At 41.5% G+C, this 20744-nt stretch overlaps 1 protein-coding gene across 1 annotated transcript in view; it reads left to right on the top strand.

The window, feature by feature from the left end:
* Positions 1-311: 311 nt before the first annotated feature.
* LOC139689857 (uncharacterized) overlaps positions 312-20744 on the top strand; it is a 152484-nt gene continuing 132051 nt past the window's right edge. Inside the window, exon 1 of the mRNA XM_071586952.1 lies at positions 312-613. Coding sequence (XP_071443053.1) covers positions 312-613 — 302 coding nt within the window. The remainder of the gene's footprint in view (positions 614-20744) is intronic.

Below are 20744 nucleotides of genomic sequence, written 5' to 3'. Positions count from 1 at the left end.
CAGCGCCCTCAACCACCAGTGTTACAAACCACACCCCTCTGTTCTTCTTTGCTTGCCTCTTCATCTCTACTGCTGGACGAACACAATATACACCAGTCACCGCGCACCGAGGAGGACATCATCACCCGACAAATTCGTGAAGCCTGTGGGCTGTCACTAATCAGTTCTCCTACCACAGCGATGGCAGTATCGCTCTGTGACAACAGTGTTGCCACCTTTCGCGCGGACATCGTGTGATATGGAGGGTGTTCGTTTTTCATTTGACTGCCCCTAATGTAATATTAGCTCTAAAAATCTATCGATGTGGAAGAATGTCCTTCGGTCGAAGTGCCCCTTGCGCAAGGGCGATTCTGCCGGTGGCTGTCCCTCCCGTCACTCTCCGTCTAATCATCGTCCTCGCGTCCGCAGGCTCGGCGGCCGCGATGATCGGGGCCAACCTGCGCTTCGGGAGCGGATCCACGGCGGCGAACGCCACGGGCAACGCCACCCGCGTGTTCCAGTGCCACCCCGGCGGGACGACCGAGGCGGCCGTCATCTTCGCCCTCGGGGCGCTCGGCATGGCGGCCAACATCCTCCTCATGGCGCTCATCCTCGCCAAGCGGCAGCTCCGGAGGTGAGTACTGCTCTCCCCCGGCATTTCCCCGGGTCGGAGTCTTGCCCCACCCATCACTCGCAGCTTGCACCCGGGGTCGAGTGCATTGTGTACACACATAGTTTAGTGTACCTTCATAGCTTAAAAGGTACGAGTACTGTCCAAAAAGTAAGTTACATTTTGAAATAAAATATGAACCTAGTGACGAGACAATGTTTTAATATATATACATTCGACAGGGACATTAAACTATCTTTCTGCATAGTCGTCATTCCAATGGAGGCATTAATCACAACGATGCAGTAATTTAATTAAGCATTTTAACCACTTTTTTATACGCCAGCATACAATTCTCCGTCACTAGCAAAGCTATGTAATGCATGCCACGCCTTCATCGCTGGGAAGAGGCGGTAATCGCACGGCGCCAGACCTGGACTCTACGGCGGGTGATCAAACATCGCCCCACTCCAGTTAGTAGAGTGGGGCGAGGAGGAACGATCGCCGTGCTGTCGCCCGAAGCCATTGCTTCTTCCTCTTTCTCCTGTGTAAGGTACTCATCAGATGGAGATGGGGGGGGAGGGGTTTAAGCTGAAGATGAAGTGGGTTTAAGAGGGGTCGAAGATGAAGTGACATCATTTCTCTTCCCCTTTCGTATTCAAACTGAGTGCTTTAATTAATTAAGTAGCGATATGGGAAGATATTTATGTGACTGTCACCTAACGCCATTACAAATGTAAATTTAAGTTCCGATAAATTATAGAAATGCTTAAACATAACAGTTTCAGGTTTAACCTTGTGGAATTCCTTCATCATGAGGATAAAAAGAAACTTTACACTTCCACGATAAAGATGTTGATGTATGTGATGATGATGATGATGATGGGCTGCATCGAAACCATGGTCTTTAAACAATAAATCTTTATCGCGGAAGTGTAACATTACTTTTTACCCTCATGATATAGAAATGCTGGCATTGATTAAATTAAATTGGCCCGGACTGGTTATGGATACTGTTCATTTTAAATTTCTCCTGATAATTCGGTCCACAACGCTCTACTATTTATGCCACCACTACGCACAACTACTATTTATGTCAGTTTTTATTGAAAATGTAAACTCCCTGCCTTCTCATCTATTACTTACACCTTAATTATTTACAGTTTTATGCATTCCACATAATTTTATAATTTTTAATGACTTTGAGAGTCGATATGGAAATTTAAAACCGAAAAATCTTGTATGCAAACATAAATAAAGTTGTTAAATCAGTCTCGTCAGTTCCGGACTTTGCGAATGCGGGGAAAATAAATGTATTTTGGCAAACTCTAATTCTCACGCCGTGAGACCACTTCCCATGAAGGGGCTCGTTGCAACCCTGTTCAAACCAAACGATGCCGGTTATTCGCTCAAATTGTGAAAGCAATAGATTTTAGCCCCTGAGTTGTTGAAATAAGATGCTCATCTTTAAACAATAATCATGTGACGACAATAAACGCGGCAGGATTTTTTACAAGAGCATGGGTAGAAAAAAGGCATGAGTAATACTTATTAGTGAATATTGAGTGAGAGTGAGTCGATGGACCACCCTCTAAGTATATGAATTAATTTGACTATTTGCACAAATTTAAATAAATAGGTAGCTGCAGGTATTTTGAAACCCCAATATTGGGATGATCCACAATATAAAGGTAAACTAAGAAGGCGAATCGTTCGAGTGAAGGGATGACCCCGGGAGCAGTAAATCGCATTCCACATGAGTACGGAGCAGCACGCGTCGGAGGAGAGCGAATAGAAACCCAATTGATTGATGGAGCATAGAGGGATGCATTAGACCCGGCTATCGCGAGAAATACGTCATCGCGGAAAAAAGCCTCATTCAGGGCCATTGGACTCGCTGAGTTCGATGACGCTGAATTAATTGGCGGAGCGAAAGGCTTCCGCGAATCTCTCTGGCAAAGTAGGCGAGAGAAATCCATTTGCAAGGAAAATACTCCAATGGAGACAGAAGGTACGCCCTTAGTCGGGCGAAGAAGCCAGGGCGATCAAGAAAATGACGATGACGAGTAGAAGGAGATCAACAGCCAATCGGGAGAGACCCGAGCCTGAACGGAGTCTGCATTGCACAAGGATGGATGATCCGGCGTCGACCAAGTGATGCGCACCACTCGCTGAGGATGGAGGAGGGAAAAGGAAATCCAACGATTTCGTGTCAGCAGCTCTATTCTGTGAATCCTCGAGATTCTGTCGTAACTCCCATGTCATAGGAAATAGTCTCCTCTGACTTATCTTTGTTACCCACAGCACTTGTGACGTTGAATTGGACGCTGGCAAAATGCCTGCGATAAACGGCTGGAGGGTGTCGAGTCGATGAAAAATGAAACGCTAAGAGTTAAGTTTCGTCAACGGGCTGCGTGCCCCACCCCTAAAACCTAATTAATGCACATAATACAGTGCAATAATACGCAATCAATACACGTGCAATTATTACTCAAACTTCACTCAACTCATTTTTCTTCTAAAATTGACGACCTCGAATAACCGCCTCTAAGTGTCCTGGAAATCCGATTGGGCGCTTGTTTATACTTCGATGCTTAGAACTATTGTCATATGGTTTTCTGATTCATACATTTCACTCTATACTAACTCATAGATTATCCGCCCGGCTATTTCAGCTTCGTATCCTGGGCAAGGCACGGTGGGAGGACATCAACTTATTTATGAGCGAGGCGAGTGCTCAAACAGGGAAGGCTTCGGTCGGGAAACAAGAAGCTTTATATAATACGACCCCGAGTAAACAGTTTCCCCTGCTTACTTCCTCTCACTCCAGTTCCTGATTTACGATACCGCTAGGGCGGGGCTTCCAAGGGTGGGGGGGAAAGGGAGAGAGAGGGTTCGTGTCGGTGCCGGCCCTTAGCACGGTCGTAAAAGTGACACCGGCACACCACACCGTTCCCAGGGCCCGCCAGCACCAACTTAAGTCGAGACTGTAACGAGATTCTAGTGATTTCACACTGAAAATCTTCGCTTCCCTCTCGAATCATATTCTGAAAGGATGCGTTTTCGCGAGGATGCCTTTTCAAGTGTCGCCGTGGAGGGTGGGATGAGCGGGTGGGTATGGGTGGGGGGGAGTGGCGGGCGAGGGAGGGAGCCTTATCCCAACCGAGGCTTTCCTGGTCGCCACTTATGATTTCATCCGCACCAACTAGCGCGTGGGAGCAGGCGCGGGGGCACTCGTGTGTGTTACGATCGAGCGGCACGCGGCTTAAATTCGCTTCCTAATTGTGACAACCTTCCTGCCATCCGCAACGGAGCCATTCTCTCTGCGTGTGTATGGCTCTCCTTGGTTTAGTTCTGCCAATGCACGTGAGAGTGCTCACCTCTCACTCCGAGGGCCGTATCGAGTCGTTGAGAGAGTGGCTTCGTGAAAGAGTTTTTCCCAAAACCAAAAAGCCATGACTATCCCTAATCACATTTTAGTTAATGTCTATCATTACGGAAGGGATCCACCGAAGATTCGGGTTTGCCATGCCTCAAATAATTGTGGCAATGAGCTCGCAGGTCTTATTCCCGAGATTTTTGCAATAGATGTGCGTGTACTATGTATTGAATTTCAAAATATTAATGGATATAAATAAAATGAAGTAACTTAAAATTAATTTCACGTTTCCTCTGTTTAACATACAATAAGCAAACCTTTATAAATGGGGTCTTGCTAAAGAAAAATATCACGTCTTCTTCACTTTCACTTCTCTACAGTTTCCATCTACACGTTTGATGGAAGCCAGTTTCTTTAGGCCCCCGACGTAAGTAGTGTCTGTTTTCTCCGTGCAAGATCGGAAGCGATGACGACCCTCATTATTTTACGTGACGTTCACCCTAACACCTGCACCTATCGTCTGCACGTTTTTTTTTTAATTTTTGAGAAGTGTACGGCCTTATTTAATTTTTTTAGCACTCAAACCCAAACCCCATTCTGTACACAGATTTTTAACGTTGTTTAAGCCCATGTTTATTTTGTGGCGATCTCTGCCGTTTGCTATTTCCTTGTGTATTGCAGTGTCGTCGACAAACGGTCTTATTTGGCTTTTTAGTTTTGAGGTAACATCAGTAATGTAAATGAGAAAGAAGAAAGTATCGATGACGCTACCCTGTGGGACCCAGGATGTTGATTAGAGAGATTAAGTGCAGAGCCGATAGAATTAAGATGTCATTTTTACGACGAACGGTAAGGGATTAGAATAACATTTGTCCAACCGCGGTAGGATTATGTTCGAGTAAAAATTATTTTGTTTTGTATTCACCCCCTGCCACACATCCTAGTGATGGTTTGCAGGGCAAGTGAAAATAAATAACGTTACCTGTACGTAATTGTAGTTTGAGCCATATATTGAACTGTTTGGTTGTGGCTAGTCGATTTTGGAGCTAAACCTTAGTTGGCAAACGAAAAACAGACTCTTGGATCGATTGTCTACATTTTTCAAATAGCGGAGTCGATCTAAACAACTAAACCTCTATTTCTATTTTAAAAACGCGGAAATTATTATTTTAACTGAGTCACAAATATTTTAACTTTTTAATTAGTCTTTAGGAAAGAGTATTTTTTCAAAATGCGAATAGGGATTGTAGATGAGAGGCGAAATTTCAATTGTAATAAAAAAAGATGCGCAAGGTTCGGCAGCAACGGTGCTTGTGGCACAATGGACAAAAGACTACAATGAAGGGACTATGACTCATCCTAGACTTTATTCGACCTCCCCGACAATTCCAGGTGCAATGAAGATACCGGCGGATATCTGAATATTTCGAAAATGGATCGCAGTAATATCGTCTCCCTCCTGGACGGCCCATTTTTCCTCCAGAACATTTTTACTCCATTTAGAAATCCCGGATCGTAGCTGCTACATGGAATTCCGCGTTTCATCGATTTATATTGAAAGCCCCCATCCTTGGTCACTGTATACTTCAAGGCGGTAAGGCCCCGTTGAAAGGCACCCCCGTTCCTTTGCCCACTTGTTCTTGCCTTGAAAACGGTCCCAAGTCCATTATCTCGGGACGGCAGGGAATCCCTTTTTCCGCGCCGTCGGACGCAATCGCCTCGGGTGAGCTGGGATCGAATCTTCGCGTCGTCGGAGTGTGACGGCTCTGGATTTGCGTCGACGCCGAGTGCTCTTCTGGTGGATACAGCTTCCAATTACTATTAATGCCCCTGCTTAGGATTCATTGGACCGTCGGGGTGGTTATTCATAAATGGACTCTTTCCTGTTGGGGCAAACTGGCGATAAGAGGTTTAAAAAATACTTACTTTGAGACGTTCGAATTTATTGGGACGATGATCGATGTACCATTCAGCGTCTTGCGTTTGCTTACAAACCTCGCGCCGAGATGGGAAATGGCTCTTTCCGATCGTATTATCGCTATCACTCGGTTGGTCGAGTTTCTCACGATAAAGTTAAGGACACTGCGTGTGTTAAAAAAGGTGTGAGTACGAACGATGATTTATTTGAAATTTTTAATCGATTCCAATGATTACACTTTCCATTTGATATTTTAATTGAAGAAATAATTGAAATGTATTGATAATTGACATGCGTCTGATATTAGTAAAAAAATGTATTGCCTATTTAATATCATTCACGACTTAGTATTCCAGGGTTATGCATATTTGTTCACTCTATTCTTTATTTATTTGTAAAAATTAAATTAAAAAACAACCGTTTCAAAAAATTACAGAAAGTGCAAATTCTTCGACGACTATATCTATAAAGAAAGAGAAATCTCTTCCGCTAATGGCTATCAAGTTTACCTGCATTCAATGATATGGCATGCTGCTTTTTTTAGAATTACATTCATGAATAGTGGGTCTATGCCTATCAGCTGCCAAGCTTCATGGGTTTAATATTAAAAGAATAAATAACTACCAATTGCTTTAGAACTGAAATAAACTGATTGTTGGCAATAATCATAAAATTAATGATGAGATAATCATTCCTTTACATCAAGTTATATTTTTACTCAATAAGTCCATTATGACTCGGTTTGTATGCTTATTTTCAGTGCTTAACTTTCTGAATTTGTCCCGGCCAGATGGTTAATATTTTTCTCTCTAATCGTTCATGATAATGGGATTGTCTTTCCCGACACGCCATGCGCATTAATATGTGACGATAATCTGCATACCAGAGTTAGGCAAGAGTTTTCAAATAAGTTTGTGTTTGGTCTCAGGTGAAATTATCTAATGAACACTTTAAATCCCTGGGATCATCCGATGTCACCACTTGCAAATACAATTGATGGAAATGAACCGCCCTACAAAAGGTTTGAAGCCCTGGTCTCCAGGAAACCGGCGTCACTCATGGCTCCAGCAAGATTCAGTGCTATTCGGAGCCAAGCCGCGAAAATATTTCTCTCGCCCTGAAATCCAAAATGCTTTAATCTTGAGAGCTGCATTTCCACGAAAATTTTACTTATAACGTCAAGTTTTTAATAGCCCCTCTATAAATTTACGATACGATTTACTCGTCGATCAGAGTAACGACTTTGCAAATGAAAATAGAATAATAATAGCGGTAAATATGTATTTAATATTTTCCACATAATCTCCACTTTTATCGTGATTTTATTACAATATATGGAACACGCACATTCAGAGAAGCGTCCGGACTCCATTTCTGATGACGCCTCAGGCCGCCCTGAGTCCAGGCGATTTTTCTGTGATCAGGTGTCCGTGGTAAATTCGTCATTTTCGCGAAAGTGGCAAATGAGAATGGAGCTGACACCTATCCTCGAGTTGACGAGTGGATTTAACACGCCAAATAGGGCTTAATACGTATTAAATGAGTTCCAAAACTCGAAACAGCCTCCGGTTAGATCACTATTTTGGATGATTTACGAACATTTTCGATTGTAACATCACCCTCAAAGACTGTATTTTGTGCATTGGACCCTTGTTCAATCATTTAACCAACTTGACTACTTTAAACTAAAATATCTGCAGTTTATATTTTATTTTGAATCTGAAATTTCTCAAACCTCGACGCCAAAAATATTTCAGGTAACATATTCATCAGGTAGTTTCCCTCGATAAATGTCAATTCCTTTAATCGTCAATACACCTTTTTTCAATTTTTAAGGTTTTTATTCCGCAATCGCTGCAGCGGACGAAGAAAAAAAGTTAAAAAAATTGAACATGAAAATATAAACGATCCGTAGATCCCATTTTAGGTCCAAACTCCTCTTCGGGGCACTCCACGTGACCACAATATCCACATAAGGAAATGAGTATTTTCCCATCTAATTTGGGCCAATCCATTTGCAATAGAGTTCCAATTAAAGTAAATATGAAAATGGCGTTAAATATATTGGATATTCGACAAATTTATGATGGCTCATATTTCCTCTAAACCAATTGAAATACATGGTTTGTATTAAACGTTTCGGAAAAATAGATATATTTTAGATAGGGCCACAATGCACAAAAATTCTTCTCAATTACATCAGCCTTGATCCTTCAAAAAGTGCATCACCCTTGAGCGTTGGTACACTTTTTTAGCGGTTTTTCCACGTCTCGAAGGCTCCCGGAGGTAGGCGGATTCCGGAAGTTCCTCAAGGGTACGCGTGCAAGCTTATTTGACGGCCCTTAGGGTTGTCCCCTTGGTGGTGTCCTTGGAGGGATGATTTCACTCTTGGCAATAGGAATAATAGTCTGCTGGTACCAATTCCGGATTGTAAGGAGGCTCGGAAATCGTTGAGATGCCATTGTGGGTCTTCGCAAGCAGACACTAGACTCTGCTCTTGGTCGTCTGTCCAAAGAACTTCAGGAAGAATTTAGCGCAGATCTTCCCCATTGTCCTATTTGCATTCATAATGGTTTGCGCACACTTAACCGACGGTTTGAATTCAGCACTTGTCACCCACGACAGGAAAACATTGTTACTGATACTTTTTATACAAACCTTGCATTACTTTACGCAACTTTGTTTTCCATCCACGCGGCATCACTTTTATTGGCATTCTGAGAGAAATTTAGGAATCCAGCGCTGAAGACCGCCGTAACTTGTCTAGGAACACGCTCTTCCTTGACTCTCTCATGTATTTTCCCTTCCACTGCATCATCCCCCCTTCTCTCTCTCTCTCTCTCCGCCCCACTCGCCCCTTCGCGGCCCCCTTCGCCCCGGCAGCCTCCACCCCCCTCCCTCTCTCCCGCCCCCAGTCGACCACGCAGCGGCACACGTGTGCCCGCTCGCAGCCGCCTCGGAGGGAAAGAGAGAGGGGGAAGCCATTAAAGAGAGCAACAACAACGAAAGGGGCAACAAAGGGAACGGACACCGCACCCCTCAGGCACCTTCCAGCATCCCCCCCTCCCCCCTCGCGCTGCTCGGGAACCACAGAATCCCTTTGTTGAGGTGTGGCGAGAGGGAAGTCTCCTCCTTTAATGCCCGCCTCCGACGCCGAAGCCTTTTGTTTCTTTCTCCCTTTCTCTCAAAGGGATTTTACACCCCCTGCCACCCCCTCCAACGAATCAATTTTTTTCAACCATCCCCTCACACTCAAGCACCACCCGAAAAGCGCCCGCTCGCGTCCGCACCTACCAACCCCCCCTCTCCTCCCCGCCCCGCACCCACCCCCATCTCTCCTCCCCCCTTGCCCGACCCATCCGCTCTTCCTGCCCCGACCGCAATTCACCATTCGCTTATACATATGTGTACGATCGCACCTATGTGAGAGAGAGAGGGCCTTGTTCCCCGCCCTTTCCCTGCGGCCGTCTGGACCCTGGGATTCTCTCTCCGGTTGCCCGGAAACGTATGCACGTGCGTCGTTGGGTCGCCGCACCCAAATCATCTGAACGAGGCAATTCCGGGAATCGGCTGGAGAAAGCTCGGAGTGTCTGAAGCTGGAGGCAAGGAAGATACAACGTGTGGTTATGTTTCTTATAACCAGCAAATAATCTTATAAATAGCAAATGCATAATGTAAAATATCTTATTGTTCCAATAATGAATACTTGTGTAGTTGCGTATGAGTCGTCAAAGGGTCAAAATATTATTGGAGCACAAAATGCACGAAAATTATCCACAAAATAAGTGGACTTACCAATTCCGTGACACCGGTATTTTTTTCTTTACGGCCAAATTATTCCAGTGGCTTGAAATGTCATTCTTAAAACATTATGCTTAGGAATAATATAAATATTCCATTTTCTTCTAGCATCATTTCCTTATTGAATATATCTTTCATACTTTATTTTCGTTCAGAGCTACGTGGCTTTGTTGATACTAATTCTTAAGTTTAGCCTGTCAAAATTTCAATTTCTCATTTTTAATGCCTTTAACTTCTTTGCTGGCTGGCAAATTTGATTTAGAAAGTGAAAGTATCGCTACCCGAGCTACAATTTCTCGTAGGACTTTAAATACAATGATATTTTATAACACTTGATTGTGGAAACTGAGCTCTCTAACACAAACGCCCCAAAGTTTAGTGAAGCAATATGAAGTACCTACTCAAACTCGGTCATAAAACCACTTTTTGCCGGGTATAAAATACTTTAAGTTAAATTGTTTGATAGAATTTAAAAATCTGAAGAGTGCGGTAGTTGTATTCCCTTAATTCATTGCTTCAATAAATTGTGAGCGTGGTTGTGGGCGAAAAGGCAATGAATGCCTATTCCCCCTTTTCACAGAGCCTCATTTTAACGAAACTCTGGACCCAAAGTACAGATTTTGGTACAAAATAGAGTACAGAATCGAAGTGCATTCGTATTCGGCTTATTCGTCTTTTACTTAACCCTTTAAGCAATGGGACTCAGGCACCGGGAAGTAGGGACGAGGAAGCGGGACAAGGCGAAAGGGCCATCTCTGGTGTCTCGACCGATGGGCCCAGAGAATGGGTATCGGATGAGGAATCGGTACGGAACGGGAATCGGGAAGGGAATGGGGGTCTTGATTCTTCCTCGCCCTATGTGACTACCTCTTTGCGGAGGCTTCCCATTCGTCGTACCAGTCCTTGGGACTATGAAGACGTTTTGTGTTCTTCTGCGTTGTTTCTTGGCGGCTTTATTACTTCAGGGAAGTCTTCTTAGCACTTCCTTGGCTGCAAGGAAAACTTACCTTAGCACTTAACTTCTTAGCACTTAGGCTCAAAATAAAATATTTTTAACTTTTATTTCAAATCACCTTTGTCATAAAAATCAATGGTCATATATATATATATATATATATATATATATATATATATATATATATATATATATATATATATATATATATATATATATATATATATATACACATATATATATATATCTATATATATAGGAGAGTGTTTGTTCGTATGTATGTAATTTGTTTACTTTTTTATGTGTATATATATATATATATACACATATATATATATCTATATATATAGGAGAGTGTTTGTTTGTATGTATGTAATTTGTTTACTTTTTGCTGTCATAGAAACAGCATTTTTCCAACTATGCCAGCAGGATACTTTTGCAAGAACACTATTGTATTCAGAATTGCCGAGATATTATACGTGGAATACATCAAGGAAATTCTTTTGTAGAAGAAAAATGGGCAACTTTGATCCTGAGAATAATATTTATTCATGTGACGCATTGGGCCGAGTCTACACAGTCCATCCTAACAACGCCGAATGTTATTTTTTAAGAATGCTTCTACATACCATTAGAGGACCTCGCTCATTTGCCAAATTAAGAACGGTAAACCGAAAAATATGTGAGACATTCAGAGAAGCTTGCCAGAATTTAGGGTTGCTAGAAGGAGATCAACACTGGGATGACTCACTGCGAGAGGCCAGTTTGATTTCTCTTCCAGGACAAATCCGAATTTTGTTTGCCATCATAATAACCTCCTGTAATCCATCTAACCCAAAAACAATATGGGAAAAATATAAAGAATCATTGAGTGAGGATATACTGGCTAAAGTTCGAAGTGAAAATCCTACATTGGGTATTACGTTTAACTCCGACATTTTTAATAAAACTTTGATTATTTTGGAGGAAAAGTGTATCGCCATGGTTAACAAGACTTTAGTGGAACTCGGTCTTTTTGCACCTGTACAAAATCAACAAGGTGTATTTTATCCAGATTATATACGTGAAACTAGCTACACTGTCTTAGACTCAGAAGCATACATCACGGATAAAAAGCCACTTCTTAATGAAGATCAGAAATTCGCGTACGAAACAATAATGGATCAAGTAGATAAACAAGAAGGAGGTATCATTTTTCTTGATACTGCTGGTGGCACGGGAAAAACATTTTTAATTAATTTAGTTCTCGCTGAAATCAGGGTTCATGGAGAAATTGCTCTAGCCGTTGCATCTTCAGGTATTGCAGCGACATTAATGGAAGGAGGAAGAACAGCCCACTCTGCCCTTAAGTTGCCACTTAATAATTCCCGACAAGAAAATCCCACATGTCATATAAATAAAACAAGCGGCCAGGCACAAGTTCTTATAGATTGTAAATTGATAGTATGGGATGAGTGTACGATGGCTCATAAAAAATCTCTTGAGGCCCTCAACGCAACACTTCAAGATCTTAGAGGAAACTGCAGTTTAATGGGAGGAGCTCTGGTACTCCTGTGTGGAGACTTCCGTCAAACTCTGCCTGTCATTCCAAAATCGACTCCAGCCGATGAAATTTATGCCTGTTTAAAACATTCTGTTCTATGGAATCATGTCCAAGAAATTAGCCTTAAACAAAACATGCGAATCCTCTTAAGAGATGGGAATGCTCAAAATTTTGCAAATAAACTTTTGGAGATTGGAGAAGATAGATTAGTTATTGAAGCATCTGGTATGATAAAATTGTCATCAGATTTATGTGAATCGGTGAAAACTGTCCGCGATATGATACAAGCAGTCTATCCTAACGTTAATCAAAATTATAAAAATTTAGAATGGTTGCCAGAAAGAGCCATTCTTGCTCCTAAGAACGATGATGATAATGAAATTAACCAGGAGATACTAGCCATGCTGCCAGGAGACGTGATTGAATATAAATCAGTTGATACCGTAGTGGATGCTGACGAAGCCGTCAATTATCCAACGGAATTCCTAAATTCACTTGATCCAGCTGGATTGCCACAACATCGCCTTATACTTAAAGTAGGATCTCCAATCATTTTATTGCGAAATTTAGATCCACCAAAACTCTGCAATGGGACACGATTGTGTGTGACAAAATTAATGAAAAATATAATCCAGGCAGTCATTTTAACTGGAAAAGGTGAAATAATTTTTATTCCACGGATACCTCTAATCCCAACTGATCTTCCCTTCAACTTTAAAAGATTACAGTTTCCAGTCCGGCTAGCTTTTTCAATTACCATTAATAAATCACAGGGACAGTCTTTAAAGTTTTGTGGTGTTGATCTAAGATCGCCATGTTTTAGCCACGGGCAACTTTATGCTGCTTGCTCCAGAGTAGGTTCGCCTAAAAATTTATATATTCTTTCTCCTGGATATGAAACAAAAAATGTAGTTTATAAACAGGTGTTAAATAAAAAAGATTCTTAAATTTGTATGAAGTAGTGTATTACTGTACTTTATAATTTGTTGTTTTTATTTATGTAGTATATTTATATTATTGTTCCTCCCTAACCCGTGCAAAGCCGGGTATTCAGCTAATATATATATATATATATATATATATATATATATATATATATATATATATATATATGTATATATATATATGACCATTGATTTTTATGACAAAGGTGATTTGAAATAAAAGTTAAAAATATTATATATATATATATATATATATATATGATTATATATATATATACATATATATATATATATATATACATATATATATATAAAATATCTTCGAAATGGAACGCTCTTCGGCGACGCACAAATATGTAAAAACACAGATTTAGATTTTTAGAATATAGAAACACAAAGAAAATATTCTAAAAATCTAAATCTGTGTTTTTACATATATATATATATATATATATATATATATATATATATATAAAATATCTTCGAAATGGAACGCTCTTCGGCGACGCACAAATATGTAAAAACACAGATTTAGATTTTTAGAATATAGAAACACAAAGAAAATATTCTAAAAATCTAAATCTGTGTTTTTACATATTATATATATATATATATATATATATATATATATATATATATATATATATATATATATATATATATATATATATAATTAGCATTATTTGAAAATGTGATCCGCTGTTTGGCACCGACATCAGCCACGTTTTCCTGATAACGCCAGGCGTCAACGTTTTTGGACAAACTATACGTCACAAATAAAAACTAAATATGTTTCAAGTGCAATATATTTTCCTTCATCTACTAAAATCTTTCCGTTTATTTACGACGAATAAATGGGAAAAGATTTTACGTGGGTGCGAGTGACGAGATTACCATTTTTTTGGCACTTTTCGGCGAGCGATAGTGTTTTAATTATCGCCGCCGCTACTGGACACGCGATCCGAGACGTCGATACTCTCCGCCAAAGCTGCCATAGACCACTCACGTGAACGCCATGCCATAGCCGTGCAGGACAAGGTCGCAGACACCATTAGACTGCCCGTGTATAATTAACTCCGTTATATTCTGCGAAAATAAATTGATCATGAGCAATAAAGAATAATACTGGTTGACTTTTCATTAATAAATGGCTAGTGTGTGTTGTTTGCGTGAACATGTCAGCAATGTTGGACTTGGGCTTCCTAAAGATTCAGATTTACATGCTTCTGTGCCTGGCGTGATTGAATGCCTACGAAATGAAAGGAGAAGTGAGTCGGTTAATTTCCCAAACCGCTCGTCGAAGACTCCTTCGACTCTGAACAATAAATTAGGATCAATCACTATCACGCCAGTGATCGGAAATGGATTAAACAAACAGATAAATGCGTTTCCTTCTTTGACAGCCATAAGCAACTCCATTAATGCAAATTATATTCATCATTTTCCAATAATTGGGAAAAGTCACGAATTTTATTCGCTTTAGCAAGATGCTCCACCTGAAGTAGTATCTGTCGGTTGGAGTAAATGTCCCCAAACCTTTCCGCGTGCGCACTACACAGCCGGAAATTATCATACCATGGAGAGGTTCTGGAGCCTTATATCCCATAAGTATTTCTCTGTTTTACTTTCCGCCTTCTTTTGTTTCGCTGGGCAGAATACTTGCAGTTTTCTGGCTCAATAATTCATACAACTTTGTTGGATGTTCGTCTCTACTTCATCATGTGACAATGGAATTTCCGCCATTATGAACGTACTTCCCTTGATCGCACCGCGTGTTCCGATAACAATTTAGAAGTGCACGCTCTTCTCACTCGAATTATAATGTCCTGAGCATCATCACCCAAGGCATTCTTAAAACAGAATCGGTACTCCACAACCCTGTGGCAACTATTGACTGCATCCCTGAACTTGACAACAAATTGGAACATCTAAACAATTGGTATCTTGACAACAAATTGGTATCTAAACAACCGTGCCACTTGGTAATTTGAGTCTATGTACAAGCCAAGTTAGTCCCAAAGGTAGTAGTGGTCATTTTTTTCCGGATAAACGGTCGGACGAACGGGCGTTGGTTTCACCGGCTGGGTTCGAGGGAGGGGAGTCTAAGGAAAGGTTAGAGCCCGGTGGCAATTGGCTCGGAGCCTTAACGGAGTGCGAATCGTTCGTGTGTGAAACCTCTAAAACGTGACATCGCTAAACTGCGTTATGAACTTTGCGTGAAATTGGGAAAAACCGAGAATGAAACTCATGGCATGCTGAAGGCAGCTTAGATGAGAGAGGATGTTGAAGACGCCGAACGTTGAGGACGCCCTTCGATCTCATAAAGTGAAGAAAACCTTGCTAGAGTGAAGATTTTGGTGGACAGGGATCACAGATTAAGTGTTCCCATGGCTTCCGATAAACTTGGCGTCCCTAAAAGTGATGTGCATCGACTGGTAACTGAAAACATGGGCATGAGAAAGGTGTGTGCGAAGATGGTTCCGCGAGTACTCTCGGACCAACAACAGGAATCTCGCCCGCGGATCTGCCAAGAGCCTCTCGACCATTCAAGCGAGGATCCAAATTTTTTGGACAATGTCCCACCCGACTACTTCCTCTTTCCCTGCCTCAAATCCGTGTTGAAAGGACACCGCCACGGGTTGGTGGAAGCGTTTTAAAGGTCCGTAACAAAGGAGATTAGCATCATTCCGGGCGCCGCCTTCCAGAAGGCGTACGAGGCGTTGAAAACCCGCTGGCAGTGGTTTGTGGGCGCACATGGGTGCTTAGCTACTTCAAAGACTTTTTCAGTGAATGTATCAATTCTGGCAACGTAATTTGTTTTCTCAACTCTGCCTTGCTACTTATGGAACAGACCTTGTACTTTGTACTCCACCTCTCATTCTCCTCGACTCCTTTAAGTAAGACAATCCATAATGCAGATTGTCCTTTTATTAGACGTATATGGAGCTTATGCAACCGCTTTGGACCAAAGTAGGTTTTGAAGAGATATTTTCTCATGATTGTCCAACATTACGCGGGGCCATTAGAACTCTTGGCGGCAGCAAACGCCACTCTATCGATATTTTAAATGTCCACTTCCCTTCCATCCTTTTAGTTTATTCGCGAGTGCCTCGCCAAGCGAGTCATTTCCATGGCGAATTTGCATTTTTGGATGGAATTTCAGCGTTCGCCGTCCCTCACCCGTGAGCCCCGCCGCGACCCTGCACCCGCCCCGCAACGGCCGCCTTCCAAAGGGCACCGGATGCCGGTGACCCGAAATCTCGTGCTACTGACGCATTTCGAATACGGGACGACCGTACGGCGCAATGAAATCGGAGTCCTGAAATGATTTCACTGACAGCATCGATTACTTAGATTCTTACTCTGAATATTCATTACTCCTTGAAGTGTATGTTATATCCAGTTGAAATCTTCTAACAAACAGATTTTCTCATAAGTTCGCACAGCGTATAAGTAAAAAAACTGCTATTCTTCCATTTCCCTTAATACCTTCAATGATTCAGTGGAGCTATAATCTATTCCTATTGCTTTCTTCACCTTCACTCCCCTTAGCGCTTTACTAGTTTGCTGCTCTTTATAAAAGGTTTGTATAAAAACTATCAGCAACAATTTTTTCCTGACGTTTGTATCGTACATTAAGGGCTGAATTCAGGCGGTCGATTAAGTGTGCCACTGATCGCAGATCGTATTGGCATTCATAAAATATGACAGTGCACACAATTATTACTTAAAATTTGACGATACCAAAGAAGTGCGTCCCTAACTTGTCCCGAAGGCCTGCTCCAAGGTAGCCAGCCGACTAGCGGACGAAATAGGGCATCCGGACGATTCCCCCACCCGCGTTAATTTCCTAGTGGGCACCGGCAGACTATTACTCCTATTCCCAAAAGTGAAATATTCCCTCAAAGGACACCACCATGGGACCCTAAGTGCCATCAAACAGCTTGCACGCTTGTACCCTTAAGGGCCTTCCGGAATCCGACTGCCAGGGAGCCTTCGAGTTGTCGAATAGCCGCTCTGGCAAATGTGTGTCGACGCTCAAGACTCATGTATTTTGAAGAATTTTAAAGGCATTGTAGCAATATCTGAAATTAATTAATTTTTACGAAACCTTTCACGATAATTGTTATACAAAACGTTTAACAATATTTCTGGAGCATGTCTCTCATTTCCCTCCTCACCAACCACAGCGTTTCAATCGCCTATTGCTATTAAGTCTTCCCTTGTCGACATATTTACGATATTGCTATAGTATATGATTTACGATAGTACTCTTTACAGTATTGCTTGGTCTGCCTTGTCTGTTTTTGTTTCCCATTCCATCCCTCGTCTCTCTTTGTGGGGGGACACTCCCGCTACCTGTAGCGTTGGGTCACATTCCCTACCTATTTCATTGGGGTGGAAACCGTTGTATGTTGCATGCCCATGTAGTATGGTAGCGGAATTTCGCCTTCTTACTTTTCAAATTCTAGCTTGTGCGTTATTGGATAAATTTTTTACTGCATCCTTAGATGCAATTGCTTGTTATTTGATAGTATATGTATTTACATGCGTGTAAGTTGAAAGGATTTTTGCACGAATTTATACGCCACTGTGGGTATATGCTTGCGTGGATGTGTTGATTTTGCATGTGGTTTAGTTCTCTTTTACGGATGGTGACCCAACACCCCCCGCCACACGCCCCTGCGGTGGCTTGCGAGGTATTATGTAGATGTAGATTTTTATCTGCCAACTGTCTATTTATTCCTCCCGGGGACAACCTGTAGGCACATAAACCTGGATTGTCACGTCATTGATCACAGAATGATTGTGCTGATGCTATTCTGCCACTCCCCTGTTCTATATCCACACCCTCAGTCCACATCCTCCCGTTAAACACTCCAGTCACTCCAAGGGACTCCCCCCTCCACATCACTATCAATCACTCGGTGACCATCACTCCAGTAATCCCCGCCGTCTCTCCATCTCATCTCACTCGAACGGAACATATTAGAAGCTCCCTCCTCTCTAAATCTCCCTTGATAAACGGTCGCCCTTAAATGCCATCACGCCCCTGTCCTAACACTCTTCGATTGTTTCTTTTCCACTGCCCAAAGATTTAAGGTTGTGGAAGCACTATATCTCCAGAGAGATGCATGGAGTTATACTGACACGCATTTCATACTTGGTATCCAATATGTGTGCCTACAAATATTCATTATTCCCAAGTTTTCGTCTTCAAAAGACAAATATTTCTATAATATGTTATGAAGTAGCTTTTTAAAGGGAATAATATTTAAAAATATTTTTCTCATTTGTATCTAATGAAACAGACAATGTTCATTTGTATTTCTGTGTAATGTGAGATTAAGCGCAAGACGATAATTTATGTCTGATAATTGTCAAGTGAGACTGCGACAATATTAGGTTGGTTATCCTGGCTCTATATCCTACCAAACATGCCAATTTCAAATATATATAATACCTTTTCTTTCAACTCTCCACACTTCCCACCTCCCTTTATTTCATCCAAATTCCTATTCTAAATTCCTCCCTCTAATCTGCTATCCCAGCATTCTCTCCTCTATGACATCCTTGAGCATCTCACTGTTTCCCCGTAACTCCTGCTCTTCTAATTTGCGTGACTTCTTCAAAAATCGCCCAAAAGCTATCTCCCTGACATCCATAAAACATCTTTCATTTATTTTCATTCCCATTCATTTTAATTTCCCATTCTTCTTCACTCACACATCTCAAACGATCTAGCCAGATGAAAAATGACAGCGGATATGCCTTAAGGGAATTTATAGAGAAGATTATTTTGATGAAAGAGTTGCAGAATATTAAATTCATTAGACACTACATTGCAAATGCATTATCATATTTTTGTCACATTACAATTCCGAAACTGGAATTTTAAAGGATAATTGGAACACTAATTCCACTCCCCACTCGAACTGCTGACAAGAAGGAGAGAATCATATCGTGCTATTTCTAATTATTAAATTTGTTCCAAAATAGGGAAATATTTCAGCTATTTTTCACACCAAGCGCAGTGCAGTTCTCAATTAACTCTTCCTCCTAATTCACTTTTATTTTAGTTTAACCTTTTTATCTTAGTTAATCATTGTTTTTGCTTTAAATCTATTAATTTGTTCTACAAAAAAGCACAATCACTCGTAGAAGTCATGAAACGCCATTCAATACGTAATATGCACACTCTTGCATCCGATATTAGTAATGAATGCAAAGTCCAGTGTGTGGAAATGTGTCGAAAAGATGATACAATTTAATAGCACGTACACACGGAATTCATTGCTTCCTAGGCATCTCAACGCATTTACATCCCATTTGGGTACACACTGCCTTTTCCACGCCTTGTGATAATGCATATGGATCGTAACATCTTGTACGAAATACATTCTGCGGAAAATTTAAAAAAGAATACCATAATTATGATTTCCTACTAAAAACTAGATTTCTAAACTTAAAAAGTATTGTTATTTTAAGAGGATCTGAATGTAAAGTGTTAACATTTGGGTCGTGATGATAGAATTATTTCAGTGGACTATACGAAGTTGGTATAATATATTCCTTGCATTATTTGCTTTTGCCTTTGGATATAACTCTTGCATGTATTTAAAATGATTTCTTTTTTGAAAAATTTACCCCTATAACTTCGGTATATATAAATATACTTATGGTTTGAATAAAATGTATCGGAAAAAGGTTTGTAGAAATACATTGTCTTCAGAAATTACTCCAATGCCTCTCAAAGTTCATCTAAGTCCATCCCTTGAGCGTCGACACACTTTTGCCGGCGGCTTTTCCACGACTCGAAGGCTCCCTGGTAGACGGATCCCGGATAAGGGTGCTGTAAAGGGTACGCGGACAGGCTTCTTTGACGGCCCTAAGTTTCCAATTATGGTGTCCTTTGAGGGAGGATTTCACATTTGGGATTAGAAATTAGCCAGCTGGTGCCAAGACAGTACTGTTTGGTCGTTGGGAAATCGTCGCGATTAGAAGCTGCAGAAGGTCTTCGCGAGCAGGCATTTAACTCTGCCTTTAGTCATCCGTTCGAGGCCTTCGTGACAAGTTACGCGCTGATCTTTCGCATCGCCAAATTTACAGTGATAATGTTGCGCACTGTCACTGTCTTACCAATGCCAATACGATGTGCGATCATAATCACACTTAACCAACGGTGTGAATTCAGCACTTAACACGAACACGTCATGAAAGCACTAGCCGATTCTTAATTTACAAACCTTCTATTAATTTGCCCTTCAACGATCAATAAAGAAGTAAAGGTGTAGTATTAGCCCTTAGTACTACGGCCGTAGTTTGAATGTTTAGTATAAGGGCGAAGGAATGCGCCAATTCCACTGCCCGAACTCAATACGGAGGCCGAAGCGCGGCCAAGGAGGCGCGGCGCGAGTTTGCCGTTCCCTACGACGGCAAACCTCTCGTCGCCCGCCCCTTGCGCTTCACGATCCGCTGTTGTTTGTAATGAGCACACCTTTAATGGGCCCCTTAAAAGTGCGCCTCCTTCCCGCACACAACGGCGACAGCACGCCCCCACCTTGTTAGTTGCCATCCCCGGAGCACCGCCGTGCTGCACCCGCAGTGTATTCCT

This window comes from Hetaerina americana, unplaced genomic scaffold (genome assembly GCF_022747635.1).
Source record: "Hetaerina americana unplaced genomic scaffold, ioHetAmer1.1.p SCAF_28, whole genome shotgun sequence".
In the NCBI taxonomy this organism is placed as follows: Eukaryota; Metazoa; Arthropoda; class Insecta; order Odonata; family Calopterygidae; genus Hetaerina; species Hetaerina americana.
Note: the sequence above shows the minus strand (reverse complement) of the source record. Positions and strands in the feature narration are given on the sequence as shown.